Below are 14,823 nucleotides of genomic sequence, written 5' to 3' on the forward strand. Positions count from 1 at the left end.
CGAAAGCACTTAAAATGACTGATGCGCAGGTCAAAACATGGTTCCAGAACAGAAGAACGAAATGGAGGTGAGCTTTTGTGATCTAATCATGCGTTTACACTCACACGTAATGCATTCTTTTTCGTCTCACCACTAAACCCAGTTGAGTATTTTGTTTTAACGACCTCTATGAGGTCAGTTAGGTCAGTTGCATAATGCATTCCATATCGTGCGTTGGAAGGCATGTTCATGCAGTTCACTCAGTATATAATAGCTAATTCAATCAATACATCAATATATGTTTAACTGACTCTATTTAGTTTGGAATGACCAATATTGGTTGACTGTGGCCTGCTTCTTGACAGTGTAAACAGGTTATATTTTTAAATATGCACTTCTGCCAATGTATTTTTTATTCCACCTTTTAGGCCTGGTCTGGAACTGAGCAGACCTAAAGTCATTTTAGCAGACACTGATGGGCCAGTATCGAGTTTTTAGAAATCGACATAAATTAAGTTCTGTTGTACTGCAACAAATGTTTCCCTAAAGTCTTAGTTGTGTTAGAAGGTTAATTACATGCTGTACAAGCAGGATAAATGATGTGATGACGTTTATGCGCTACCAAAATAATTTATCACAATCACAACAATTGAAGTGCACAGACATTTATGAAAAATAAATGAAAATGATCGTGATTTTGAATACAATGTATAATAATTTGCATATATATATATATATATATAATCTGCATTTTCAACGTATATGCCTATATGCAATTTCAAACCATAAGATTTCCACGTAGATACCTAATCTGAGTGAATTCCAAACTAATGACAAAAACAAAAAGAATGGAACGTTTATGAAACAAGTGTTCAATTGACATCACGATGTAGGCCTAAGGTGTGTCAATTCTTTTGAAAAATCCACGTTATTAAGTAATTCTACCAGTTATGCCAAAATAGTAGACTAATTGTGTATTCTTTATTATAGGAGCACCGGTTTGTATTTTTTGATTAAATTTAGTCAACCACACTGAAAAAAAAATTATTTATTGAATTTACTAATAAAAAATGTAGGTAAAGTGGTTGCAATCAATTTATTTTAGCTACATTTAAATAAACAAATTTAGTTGACTAACTTTTAACTTTTTTATTTATTTAAATGTAGCTAAAATAAGTTGTTTGTAACCACTTACCAAAAAATATTTTTTTTCAGTGCACTAACTAAAACGGCTGTTAGAAATCATGACTGAAATCACCGACTAAATGACTCCTGTGCTATTTTTTTATTTAAATGTAGCTAAAATAAGTTGTTTGTAACCACTTACCATAAAAACAAATTTGTATCATTTTTTTCAGTGCACTAACTAAAACGGCTGTTAGAAATCATGACTGAAATCACCGACTAAATGACTCCTGTGCTATGATCCAAATTCATGCAGGCGGCAGACAGCAGAGGAGAGAGAAGCCGAGCGACAGCAAGCGAACCGAATCCTTATGCAACTTCAGCAAGAAGCTTTTCAAAAGACTATAAACCAATCTGTTACTCCGGACCCAATCTGCCTACACAACAGCTCTCTATTCGCACTTCAGAACCTCCAGCCCTGGACTGAGAACACGGGAAAAATCAGTAGCGTTCCCAACACTGATTAAGAGACTTTTATGGACGTGCGATGTACAGAGGAATATCTCAGCATCACATTACTTTCTTGTTTTTAACGTAAAATCAGTCTTCATTTGTACCTAAGATGCAGCTTGTATAAAACAACTAGAATACTTGATGCTCTCTGTTACAGTCGTGCAGTAGGACTATATTGTTTTATTGATTTTATCATTTCGATTTCAACAAAATGTAAACATAAAAGACTGTCGTATTTCGTTTGTCTCTCAAACATTAAGTTTATTTTGTACACTTCCAATAGCCTAACGTTTGTGGTAACACTTTATAATAAATTTCATTAATAAGTCACAAAATATTAGGCTACAAATAAAATATTAACAAACAAAACGAACGTACGATGATTCGTAGAACTATGGGCTGTTTCCCCAATAGGCTATTAATTTAAGTAAACCTACTATTAAAAGAATCGTCACATATCAAATAGTGCCCAGAATTATGCTAAATAAATCGTAAGGACACACCGGATTACTGTCACCAAGCAGACCACTGCTTGATTTGTTGAATATCTAAAGCAAAACGCCACCTTTCTGTTGTGCATGCATATACTGTGAGCCTCGTTATAATTAATATCCTTGTCATTGTCAGGATTAGACACATGCAGGGTGAAAAGATACGACCCCACTGTCTCCAAGCACACCCTGAGAAGCTTGCACCTCTTAAACCCGCAAACAAGTGAAAATGAAATCGTATGCTTGAGGACCTCCTTGCCAAAATGACGGTGATTAAACTCACAGACCATCTGACAGTTTACAGCCGTGATTCCCTCAGTGAGTAAAGGCACTAGAAGTGTTGTAGGCTACTTAAAACACTGACAAATTTATAGTTAATCTACTTATATGGGTACTTGGAATTTAAATTTCTAATTTTAAATTCCTTTAAATTTAAATATCTATTTTAAACTAAAAATTAGGCTATTTTAATAGTTTTAAATAGGCGATTATGGGTAAAAAGCTATAATTGATGAAGAGGCACCGGATATAGCGCGTAAAGCGTGTTCCTGTGTTATGTGCACTTTTGCTAAACGCCTGTAAGTAAAGAACGAACGTTCGTAGCCTAGACGAATGGGTGTCATGCTATTGCTAATCAAAGCTTTATTTTAACTAATTTACTGTTTTAACTGCATTCAAATAATAAGCTGATGAGCATTACATATTGTCATGATAAAGTTTTTTTTAATAAAGTGTTACCAATTGATTTTTCGATAGGCCTAGGCTGTTTTTTTTTTCTCACAATCTTAGGTTTACTTGGAGGATTTGCACGTTTGTTAATGAACACTTGCAGCAAAAATAGTCCTGTGAAATAAAATATTTTTTTCAGAGGCGTGATATAAATTGCTACAGCACTTGTTGCAGAAATATGTTGTTGACGTTACAAAAAGATTCTTCGTTAGCAAATATGTAGTTCTTTTTACATTATTTGTAAATTTTAACTTTTCTGTATTACACTTAGGCTAAATGTTGTCGGCAACCCTCAGAAGCAGTGACCCCCCCCCCCAAATATTCCAACCATTCTTAGAAATTAAAGAGACAAAGACGAAATATCAATGCTCAGTCTATACAGTTTTTGTCAGAATTTTCATTTTACACAACCAACATCAAAAGGCATCAACTTGGTAGCACTGATATGTTTATTATTCGTTTACTTGAAATATATGTAATTACAAGATTTTTTATTTGTCCTTCACTTTCTTCGGTGATGTCGGCGTGACCTATATAAAATATATTTTATTATAGCTTGATATGAAAGATTAAATATCTGTGGTAATGTCTAAGACTGGGTCATTCTAACTGTTCGAATTGTTTAGCGCTTTTTGCTGAATAATAGGCAATAGCAACACATCGCAGGTTTTGTCATTATGGATAGATCCCAGATAGCTTATCTGTGATGAATCTCTACTCAAGTGAATGACAGTTTTGGTTGCATGATAAATGGATGTTTTTTTTTTCTTTTCTATTGGAGAGTGCAAAAGTGTGTTTATGATAACTATGTGCAGATGTGATGGTGTTCCTGAAAATAACCAGAAGCGTAGGCTATCCAGCAATGCATCGGAGGGTGGTTTAAGTTTCATCATCTCTTCCGAAATCTATAATGTGTTACATAAGTGTCGTTTAAAATGTTCCAGAATGCTAAGAGATAGAAGTCATTTAGGTCAGAAACTACTAACGCAAGTACACGAACGTGGGTAAATAGAGCCATCTCCTTATACGTGATGAGCTCCAAATGACACGACAGACGAAAAGGTTGATTTTATGAAGGCTTTAATATAACATATAAACATATCTTAATAGCCTAGTGTTTTAAAAACATTATAATTTTTAAAAGAATGTGACTCCGTGATAGTTGCATATAGGCTAGGTCCTAACTACATTTAGGCCTAACCTACTAGTTTGGCAGTATTTCCCACAGTAGGCTATATGCTATTAATATGAGGAATATCCTACAATTTTCAGAAGATACATCTGAGGCCCTGACAATAATAAGGCTACGCTAACTCTATAAAAGTGTGAAATATTTTGGAAATAAAGTGCACTCTGTGCATTTCCCAATTGTTGCATTATTACTATTAAGTTATTATTATCATTATTATTATTATTAGCCTATTATTATTATTTACATTAGGGTGCATTTTGACTCACGTAGCCTATATTTTCATATTGTATTTGACACATTTTATAATGTCGGGCATATATTAATAATATGCAAATAAACAGACAAGACATTCGAATAGTGATTAGTTTTCATTTCTTTTTTCTTTTTTGCGAGCGCACGTAGCCTAAATAAAATGTATGTCTATCAAAACAGTAGGCCTATTGCAGATTCATTGCACGATGAAGAGTTTTTGTTTTCTTTTTGTATTTCAATGCAATTAAGAAAAATCACGTCACATTCCATCAAATAAATGTACTTTAATTAGGCTAACTGATAATTCATAAATTGTCCATATAGTTGTTTGTGCCGTCATGTCTAATATAGGCTATCATATTTTTTCAGCTTGTCATTTTTATATAGCATTTGCATGGTACCATCAAAAACAGTATTTTTGTAATTTTCTGAGTTCTGTAAAATTAGCCATTTACCGCTTATGTCTCACAGGAAATCTAACTATTATTCTGTAGTATTTTATAACTGGTTTTCACAATGTTTCTCTCATCTGTTCTTCGCTTTGAAAAGTTGCATGCAAAGCAGATAGGCTACATGTAAATTTAGTAACATTCGGTTCTGCACTTCTTTAGCGCCGCCGCGACCCTCTCGAGTGTATTTTGTGTCCCTAAATGATGACGCATGCATCGTCATTTTCAATCGTCAAAACGTTCTTCAGTTGTGTAAATTTCTGCTGCGACAAGGGAAAAGTTCACAACAGATTAGTACAGGGTCCACGCAAAATGTCTCTTTTACGTGTTTGCTGTACTACGGCTAGAGGTTTTGTAAAGAGAGGATTGTTTTTAGAGTCGACTTATACTGGTGAGTGCAACCTATTGTTTTAACTGTTCATTGACATGCTTGCACAACATGCATTGATTTGTATTAATGTCATAGTAATATGCATATTTCCTAAACATCCTTTATATTGATTACTCAGAATCGTGTTCGAGTCTTAGGAAATACATGTCAATTTGTGACAGATTTGTTAAAATGTATCGCTGCTCTCCTCTACAGCATGTCATTGGACAGCAGGATATGCATCTGGTGGTGTGACCAAAGATAAAGAACCGTTAAAGAAAGCGAAAACGCCCCAAGGACGATTTGACATGGACGAAACCGAGTCAAAATCTAAAGATGTTTTAGAACGTAAGAACACACGTCATTTCTGTTATACAGTTATAGGCTATTATTTGTACAATGAATTACATAAAAGGGCAGAGGGTATCTATCGAAAGGATATAGCCTACACATGAACTATAGCTCAGAAATAATAAATAAATAAGTGACTAATTAAATGTATTTAAGTTTATACAATTAATATGAAATTATATTTCATTTCTCCTTTAACAGGATTTCCAGATGATGTGAATCCAGAAACTAAGGAGAAAGGTGGTCCCAGTGGTCCTGAACCTACACAATATGGTGACTGGGAGAGGAAGGGACGTTGTATTGACTTTTAGTTTTTGCCCTGTTAAAAATATCCAAATTTATTTATTTAGCATTTGAATGTAATTAATACTTCTGCATACAGATAGAAAAAGAGAATTTCTGGACCAGAAATGTGTAAGTGTTTCCTGATTGTATGGGCCTACTATGTAGAATGAATAGTTTGTGTAAAAGTAGTTTGAACTACTTGAACGGTTCTGTTCAGCCTTTAATGGACAAGAATCCGCTATTGGCAATCTAATGTTTTTATTCTCTTTGTAAGTGTGTAACACAAATGTCTGCAAGGCCTGAAAGATCTCTTCAAAGAATAAACATATTCAACGCAATATTTTTATTTTTATTTTTTGTATAGTTTTGTCACAATGACATGTGTTTGTGATCATGTAAATGATGAGTCAGTTTTATTTTGTGGAAAAAAAAAAGTTATTACTGCAAAAGTTTTCCTATGTATTTGAACATGGATTGTTACAGATAAGCACGACCATATCAGCTTTTAAGGAGAGGTTAAATGCATTATTAGGGCACATCAGCAAGTCTGGGAGAGACAGCCAGGGGTGTGTTTCCCAAAACCATCGTTAGCTAACTATGGTCATTAGTTCCATTGAATTCTGTTGGCAACGATGGTAATTGACCACAGTTGCTTTTGGGAAACGCACCCCTGATCAGCATTTAAATGAACATTTACCATGGTTTTACTATAATAACTCTACAAAGAGAACAAAACTAAACAAATGATGGTATTTTGGCTGATATCTTGCAGGGTATTATAAATCCTGAAGGCACATTCAATAAATAAGTTATACATTGCTGAACAATATCATAATTCTGACATAATATTTCTTAGTTTTTCTCATAGAATGTATTTTGTATTTAATACATTTTGCCTAGATTTGGTTGTTTATGTAAAATAATTAAGTGGCTAAAACTTTGCATGATTTAAAATTTTTGTTTAAAATAAAATTTACAATTTCATTATTTAATTATTTAAAAGTTTATTGTCGCGTTTTAAAATGTAGACAGTATACTTTAGCAAATTTAGATTTGATTTGTCACCCAGTTTTTAAAATAGCTTTTGTCTAAACTAGTCTATTCAGCAGGATTTAGCCTAAACATTTGGCCAATGATAACATTCTAAGTAGAATAGGCCTATGTAAGATATGATTTAAACATCATAATTCCATATTACGCGTCAAACCGGCTGTCCAACGCATACATACGTCAGCAATGACGTAAAAGTCACATTGCCCTCTTCTATTTACATTTCACAAAGCATAGGTCTGACTTTTAAATCGATATAAAAATAATATAGGCCTACCACTTAAATTTGATTATACGTTCTCCCAGTTCCCACTTAATTCTTAATTCGATTTTAATCGGCTCACCGTATCTTCCTCGTCTCCGTTTCCGTTTCCGGCCAGTTCCTCCAATCGGCCATATTCCGCCGATCTGTCTCAACCCAGTCGCCGCTCCGTAGCAGTGAGCCCACCATAGCTTCATTTCACAGGGGATGGTCTTCCATTTACAACGATACAATTGAACAAAGTAAATCGGGGGCAAGACAGGTGATTTTATCCAGAAACTTAGACAGAAATCGGGCCGAGATGACGACGCGATCGGAGAGGGAAAAGGCTCAGAAACTGAACGAGCAGCATCAGGCCATTCTGTCCAAAATGCTGAGAGAGGATGATAACAAATACTGCGCCGACTGCGAAGCCAAAGGTGAGATGATCTAAAATCTCCTCAGCTACTGTTATAAACTCGCGGTTGATGTTTTGATCACCTGTGCGCGGCAGGGTTCAGGTTTCTCATGGTTCACGGTCCTGAGTCACCGGGAGGAAAGCCGTAGATGGGTGTCACAACCTATTTAGACAGCGTATTTGATCACGATTGAAATGAACGATGCACAGACCCTGTTTAGGTTGACAGCTCACTGTGCTTTGATATCCGGCGAATCACTATTCAGCCATGTGTCCTTGACCAAAACCATTATTAATGCATGAATGGAAAACCAGTGTGGAGTTGAACTGATCAGCAGGTCTGATACTGTCACCGTAGTATTTCATTGTGTAAGATGTTATACAGGAGAGATTAACCTATATATGTGTACCTGCTTTTTAATGATGCTACAGATAAACACTGTGATGCCTTTGTTCCACATATCCACCTGTTTTATAATGGTTCATCCTGAAACAGTGTATATAGTACCCTATTATGTGTCCACAGGGACTATGCAGCTAGAAGTGATACTCTACCATTAAGCAAGTGAAAGCAGTTTCTACCAATATCTTTTCTTCAGCTTGTAACCAGGTGACTGTAACCATAATAGCTGCTCAAGTGGGTGGTCTCTCCGTTTTGTTTGGGGGGGTGTTCACTTAAAATGCTTATACATGTATGTGTTTTGGTGCTCACAGGGAAGGCTATGTTTTGTAAATAACATGAGAATTAATGTGTAAAGGACTAAAATGATGGTCAGATTTTAAAGACGAAGTGGAAATTTCACCATTTATTTTCTAAATGCATGTTATAGATCTTATTGTGAACAATTAATCTGTGCATGTTTCATTATTTGAAAATGTTTTGTCCTCTTGATATTTAATCAGAACGTCATAACTCGATCTTCCAGTGAATCAACAACTGATGCATAGAACCAAGTGCCGCCCTACATTTTTTTTTGTTAATCCATTGCACTCGGATGTAAGCCACAATACAGAAGAAAAGATGTGCTGCTTGCTATTTCCATTTAATCGCAACTTTAATACAAGCAGATCCAACACTATCACTTTGTTGTGGTTGTGTGCAGTTGTATTTGATCTGAACATTGAGAGCAAACTGCATTCTCATTCCCTTTCGGTGGCATGGTGCATATCCATTTTAGTGCTTTAGTGGTCGTGACTGCTATTTGCCAGCTATAATCTTACTAACAGATTCTGATGCAAGCTCACAGGTGGCCTGTTACAAGCTGAGATATTTTTTTCCCAGATGTTTGCTTTAAATTCTGTTATAAACCCTCTTCTGTCTTCCCATCAAAGTCCATTTTCTCCATAGAGAGCATGTGGGAATGTTACGGCAGTCCTCAGCTCTGCGGTGATGTTGCAGGCCAGTACCTTCTCAAGCTCCCCTCTCAGCTTTCGTCCAGTTTCTTCCACTCTGAGCTCTCCGGTGTCTTAAGTGCAGCCACACCTCACTGCTCATATTGCCTGGCCTCTTTCTGCCTCTGTCTTTCTCTCTTTTACATAATGCCAATGCTGATGGGTGGAGTTTTGTAGCTTCATTAGCTTATGAATGACTGCTTTTAGAGAATGTTATAGTCAACATTAATAATATAAAAAAAAACTAATTTACTTTCTTTACACTCAAAAATGAAAATTCTGTCATCCTTTACTCTACCTCATGTTGTTCCAAACCTGTTTCTTTTGTGAAACATTACAAAAGATTTTTTTGAAGAATGTTGGTAATCAAGAGTATTGGTGACCTTTGACTTCCATTGTATGTTCCTAATGACGCACTGTACTCTATGCACAAGGTACTCTCTGGTGTATGAATTTTATATTAAGTACATGATCTGGGTATTTATCTTTTTGGAATTTTAAGTGTGAACGCATTACTCATAATGCAGATAGTGTGTAGGATAGGATAGTGCATAAGCACACAAATTGGGACACACCCTGAGATATTTCTCAAAAAACATCTTTTAGGGCCTATTTTTCACAGAAGAATGATACATCATACAAGTTTCATTTTTTGGTGAACTATCCCTTTAGTATAATTTCTAGGTGTTATTGTGCACTAAATCATCAGCACACATAATTTAGGGGGAAAATTTTGTCTCTAAATTTTTTCATCAAAATGTAATAACATGCTCCTCTTGCTGGCATCGCCTAGGTTGTGCAGGCTGTTGGCTTTTACATTGGTTCTGTAAAATGCCCTCTTTTAAACCTCTGATTACCGGCTAATGGGTAAAATCATCTTTCAAGTAATTTTTTGCCTTGTTAAATATTCAGTTTTATTCAGAAATAAGGCACATTATGAGTGTAAAAGTGGATTGCAAATGCTGTTTCATGATTGTTTCATGAAACTGAGGCCAATTTAAAGGGATAGTTCACCCAAAAATGAATTTGGCTGGCTACATTCACATTTACTTATAGATGTGAGTTTTGAAATGTCCTGTTCACACAGCAGCTGGCAGTAGAGGCCTGAGCACTGTCTTTATGAATGTGCAACTGAAGTCAAGCCTGTATTCTGTTTGTGACAATCACCTGTCACCATAGCCCATGTCTAAAGATAACGCCATCCAAAATTGCAAAGTCTTATCACACTTCACACGACAAAAGTTCAAGTTTCATCCGTTAAATCTTAATTAACCAACCACAGCTTTCATACCTCTGTATTGAGCAGAGCGTTTTAGTCATGCTCAGATCACAAAACTGTCTGGAGCAGCTCCATTGGAAGACAGAGACTGGATCTTCAGATGACACACAGCTCATTTCTGCGTCTCTGTAAGTTATCCAAACCTTGCACGAAGACATGCTAAACACAATAATATGTGTACGGCAGAGTGCCTCTCGCACTTTATGACAGAAAACTAGTTGGCCAGTCAGGTTATGTTCTCACAGCAGGGCTTTGCCAAAAATATGATTGTAAGTCCAGAAAATGTGGTGTGAGTTTGGTTATAACAGAATGCGGTTGTCACTACCGTAAAAACAACAACAACCATATTATTGACTCAAACAGGACTCATACATCTGTTCTGCTGCCTTTAGCATTCCTAACCTAACTTTTGGTCTTCCAACTTTTTTGGTCTTTTTCAAAGGATCTCATTTTGTGAGAGTGAGTAAATGATGAAATAACAAGTGATTGCTGTGGCTTTTTCCCATATGTTTGTGCCATCAGTGAAACTTTGACTTGACTTGGCTGTAGCATTGAGAAACTGCCATGAACTTCTGCTCTGCCAAGTAGTATAGTAGAAGAGATGGGGCAAGTGTGGCACCGCAGAAGCTGCTGGTTCTAGCCGATGGATGTGATTAGATGTGACAGAATAGTAGGGATCGGTCAGACATGGCTGAGCACAGTGTGACGTGCTGCTCTCTTACTGCCTGATGCCACTATGCCCGCTGTCACCGACATGCAGAACAACACTGGAAAACGAAACCAGGCCAGCCTATGTTTAAGGTCGTATTTGCTTTGTGTGTGCAGGTTTTGTTAGCCTGAGTGTCATACACACACTCACAGTCTCTGTGTTTTTTTTTGCAAACCTGTGTTTGCTTATTTACACTGAGTGAAATGGTTTGCTCCAGCTTTAGAGCTCAGGGCACACAGACTGTGACATGCCTGTTGTCTGGCGATAAGAACAGGCCCTATTTTTCGACAGGTCACCTACTTTAGTGCTGTGGGACGAGGGCTGTTGTCAGTGAGGTCATACATTATACACCTTATTGGCTGCTCAGATTGTCAGAAGGTATAGAGTTTTTTTTTTTTAATTGGTAGAATGACATTTAGAATGACATTTACATTCTTATTCTTCATAATAGTTTTATAATAGTTTAATAATAATAATAGTTTAGGGTTGTAAAAAGGAAAATCCAAAATCTTGGAGACTTTATGGGAATTTTTGGAAACTTTCAGAAAAGTTTGGCAATTTCCTCCCCTTTGCAACCCTAATAATAATATATATATTAGGGATGCACGATACTAAATTTCGCCACTGATAGTAATTGACTAGTGCTGTAAACTATACAGGAAACCGTGTCATTTGGTACATTAAAGGGTACAATTAACAACAGAGCCCAAACTATTATATACAACTGCTATTTTTAAAAAATATAATACACAGGGTTCTGTCACGCCACATTTAAAAGCGTCAAAAAGGCATTTGTCATTTGAATGTTGTGATAAGATGGGCAGAATTCAAGAGTGGAGACTAACAAAGCACAAAGCTCTTTGTGATTACTGGATGGAAGGGGAATAATGGGGTAAACCGCGGACCTGGCAACCCGGGCTGTAAACTATACAGGAAACCTTGTCATTTGGTACATTAAAGGGTACAATTAACAACAGAGCCCAAACTATTATATACAACTGCTATTTTAAAAAAATATAATACACAGGGTTCTGTCACGCCACATTTAAAAGCGTCAAAAAGGCATTTGTCATTTGAATGTTGTGATAAGATGGGCAGAATTCAAGAGTGGAGACTAACAAAGCACAAAGCTCTTTGTGATTACTGGATGGAAGGGGAATAATGGGGTAAACCGCGGACCTGGCAACCCGGGCTGGCACTACGGTTGATAGGGTCATATAGAACCTGCATTCATTTTTATTTTATTTTATTTTTTTAAGTGAGATACTGCAGTGTTAACTGCATTAACTTTGACAGCACTTAATTCTACAAAAGTAACATTTATTTTATAATCATTTCTTTTAATATTTTGTATTTTTACTTATTGTATTTAATAGGGCTGTGCGATATTGAAGAAAAATGCGATATGCGATAACTCATTAAATACTGCGATATTCGATATGCGATACGATAATGCTTAAAGTGCCACATGCTCAGTTGAAACAGTTTTACTCAGCTGTTGCTGAGTCAGTTCTGTGAACTTCTATAACTATCTTGTGTCATATATATATGGTTATTTGTATGTACCAACTCTACATTGAATCTCACTCTGCTGTGCATCCTGGGTAAAAGGCAGACTCCAATCTTTGTGTCTTACACCAGTAGTTAAGCTGATGTAGTGGGTGGTGTGATTAGTAGGTGCCCAGATCGGAGTCGTATTTTAGCCACCTCACAATTAGAGATCAACTGTACTGTTAATGGTGGCCAGCATTCATTATCGGTCAGATTTTGTGGTTAGATAGATACATAAAATCCCACAGATTGCCATAGTCAAATCAGCCAATGGAAAGCAATGTATACATATTATATCTACTTATACAGACAGTGAGTCTGTTCACATGAGCTTTTTGTAAAACTCTGTGGGCACAGATTCTGGGAATGCCTCTGGGCAGTTCTAGTAATGAGTAATGAATGATCCAATCAGGCCTCAAGACAGAAGACAGCAGAGAGTACTATAGTGTGTGTGTGTGTGTGTGTGTGTGTGTGTGTGTATGTATGTGTGTGTGTGTCTTTGTCTTTCTTGCTTTAAGTGCTGATAGAAGTGTGTGTGCGCGCTGTATTGGTTTTGCATTGTGTCTGGCAACTGGAGAGTGTTGAGAGATGCGTCTATTTGATAGGCTTCCCATCCTTTACTTCCTTTTGCACACGCCACAAGGACAGACAGGAAATGTGCTCTGGTACTTCCTCCTGTGTGCTCTCTTTCACACTGTCACTCACAGAGATAAGAACTGCTGAAAGCCTGCGTCAGCAAGCATCTTTGTGTGTTTTGGTCATTATATCCTCCTGAAGTTATGATTAGCGGGGAGCATAAGCCGAAGAGTACAAATATTATGGCTGACCTATTAATGTGATTCATTTATGTAAAAAAGTGCAACTAATGACTCGTACATAAATTTCATAGTGAGGGATTTTCCTAGCATCTGTGCAAATCAGCCTTGAAGATCTATCTTCATGTTTTTGCCCATTTGATTGAGTCCCAGCCGCTACTACAGGTAACACAGCTTGCCAAAGCACACTTACTGAGAGCAGTAGCACAGAATGAGTAAGGAGCCATTCACACTGCATGTGTTCTTGTTTTCAAAAACAGCTAGAAGATCTTGAACGGTGGCCAAAAACATCATTCAGCCTCTTGCTGTGGACTGTTTGGCCAGTGATAGACTTATATTTATTGATATGACAATAAATCAAACAATATTTATTTCTAAATAAATTTGTAATGTAGACATCAGCCAGAGTAATATCCTTTAACTTAATTTTGACATTTTCTGTAAAAATTGATATACAGTTATTTAATTAATATCATGTAATTTGAGTAATTTAAAATTTATGCCTAATACCAAAGTGTATTTTAATGGGTTGTTTACAGGCTACTGTTTGGAAACAGTTTTGTAAGAGATTAATAATTTTATTCAGCGAGGAAGCATTAAATCGATAAGCATGACAGTAAAGACGTGTTACAAAAGTTTTCTATAGTAAGTTTATATTCTATTGTAAGTGTGTATATATACAGTGGTGTGAAAAAGTGTTGGCCCCCTTCCTGGTTTCTTATTTTTTTGCATGTTTGTCAAAGAAAATAAGAATAATCTCTGTCTACAAGCAACAGCACAAATAAATACAATAGAGTAAAGATACAAATAAAATAAACCGTGATTTTGAGGTTATTTAGGTAGTTCTAACATTAGTTTTTAGGTGCAGAAATTGAATAAAGTAATCAAATGTAAAATAGCATTGCATATTTTACTGTATAAATAAAAGAATAATCTTTATTAAAGTTACAAAAGCTATTTAATCAAGCAGTGAGTGATTTCCGTGTTTTTTCTGTATGATTAATATTAAGAAAGTGCTGTCACTTTAAGAGAATGCACGGATCCAGTGCACTGATACAGTACGTTCAGCCGGCTATGTCTGCTATAGCATACTTACCAAGACTGGCATTTTGACATAATTTTGGTGTGAATTTGTCCATTCAAACACAATACTTCAGAGAGAGCTTAATATCTGCGCGCGTTCTGAGGCGCGGGTTTGCGCGCCTTGGATGAGCGCACGCATAAATCCTCTCACTGCGCGCGCGAGCTCGCGTCCTCTGGCTCTTAAATGTTTAAACTGGCAAAGCTTAAATGAGTTTAGTTTAAACACAGATATCAACGTGTGCTGTTCAGGTCTCACCTGTGCACACGCGCTCTCAGCACGATGACGGAATAAATGACTGCTGCTCATATTCCAGCATACGGCATTCGCATTGAACAAGAGTGAATGGTCTGTCCACGTTTTTGTTTCCATCGCTGTTGTGATGTCCTGGGAAGCCAGAATGCGCATCCATCAACAGAAACATTAGCCGAACCATGTTTGTTTTACGTGTTATTTATAACAAACCGTATTACAGATGCGTTGTCAGATTTAAGAACCACGTGTGTGGAGAACTGTACAGTTCGATTTTTTACCGAGAACCGTTCCACCCC

The 14,823-nt window shown here is 36.5% G+C and overlaps 2 protein-coding genes across 2 annotated transcripts in view; both read left to right on the forward strand.

Moving 5' to 3' along the window:
* The first annotated feature begins 4,937 nt into the window (after positions 1–4,937).
* Positions 4,938–6,074, forward strand: LOC107707755 (succinate dehydrogenase assembly factor 4, mitochondrial-like). Its single transcript, XM_016511856.1, has 3 exons — positions 4,938–5,121; positions 5,317–5,448; positions 5,653–6,074. The coding sequence occupies exons 1-3, from the start codon at positions 5,043–5,045 to the stop codon at positions 5,760–5,762; spliced, it is 321 nt and encodes a 106-aa protein (XP_016367342.1). The 5' UTR covers positions 4,938–5,042; the 3' UTR covers positions 5,763–6,074.
* A 1,076-nt stretch (positions 6,075–7,150) lies between these two features.
* LOC107708093 (stromal membrane-associated protein 1-like) overlaps positions 7,151–14,823 on the forward strand; it is a 23,982-nt gene continuing 16,309 nt past the window's right edge. Inside the window, exon 1 of the mRNA XM_016512240.1 lies at positions 7,151–7,467. Within this exon, the coding sequence (XP_016367726.1) occupies positions 7,350–7,467 (118 nt within the window). The 5' untranslated portion in view covers positions 7,151–7,349. The remainder of the gene's footprint in view (positions 7,468–14,823) is intronic.

This window comes from Sinocyclocheilus rhinocerous, unplaced genomic scaffold (genome assembly GCF_001515625.1).
Source record: "Sinocyclocheilus rhinocerous isolate Xijiao unplaced genomic scaffold, SAMN03320098_v1.1 scaffold1243, whole genome shotgun sequence".
Classification (NCBI taxonomy): Eukaryota; Metazoa; Chordata; class Actinopteri; order Cypriniformes; family Cyprinidae; genus Sinocyclocheilus; species Sinocyclocheilus rhinocerous.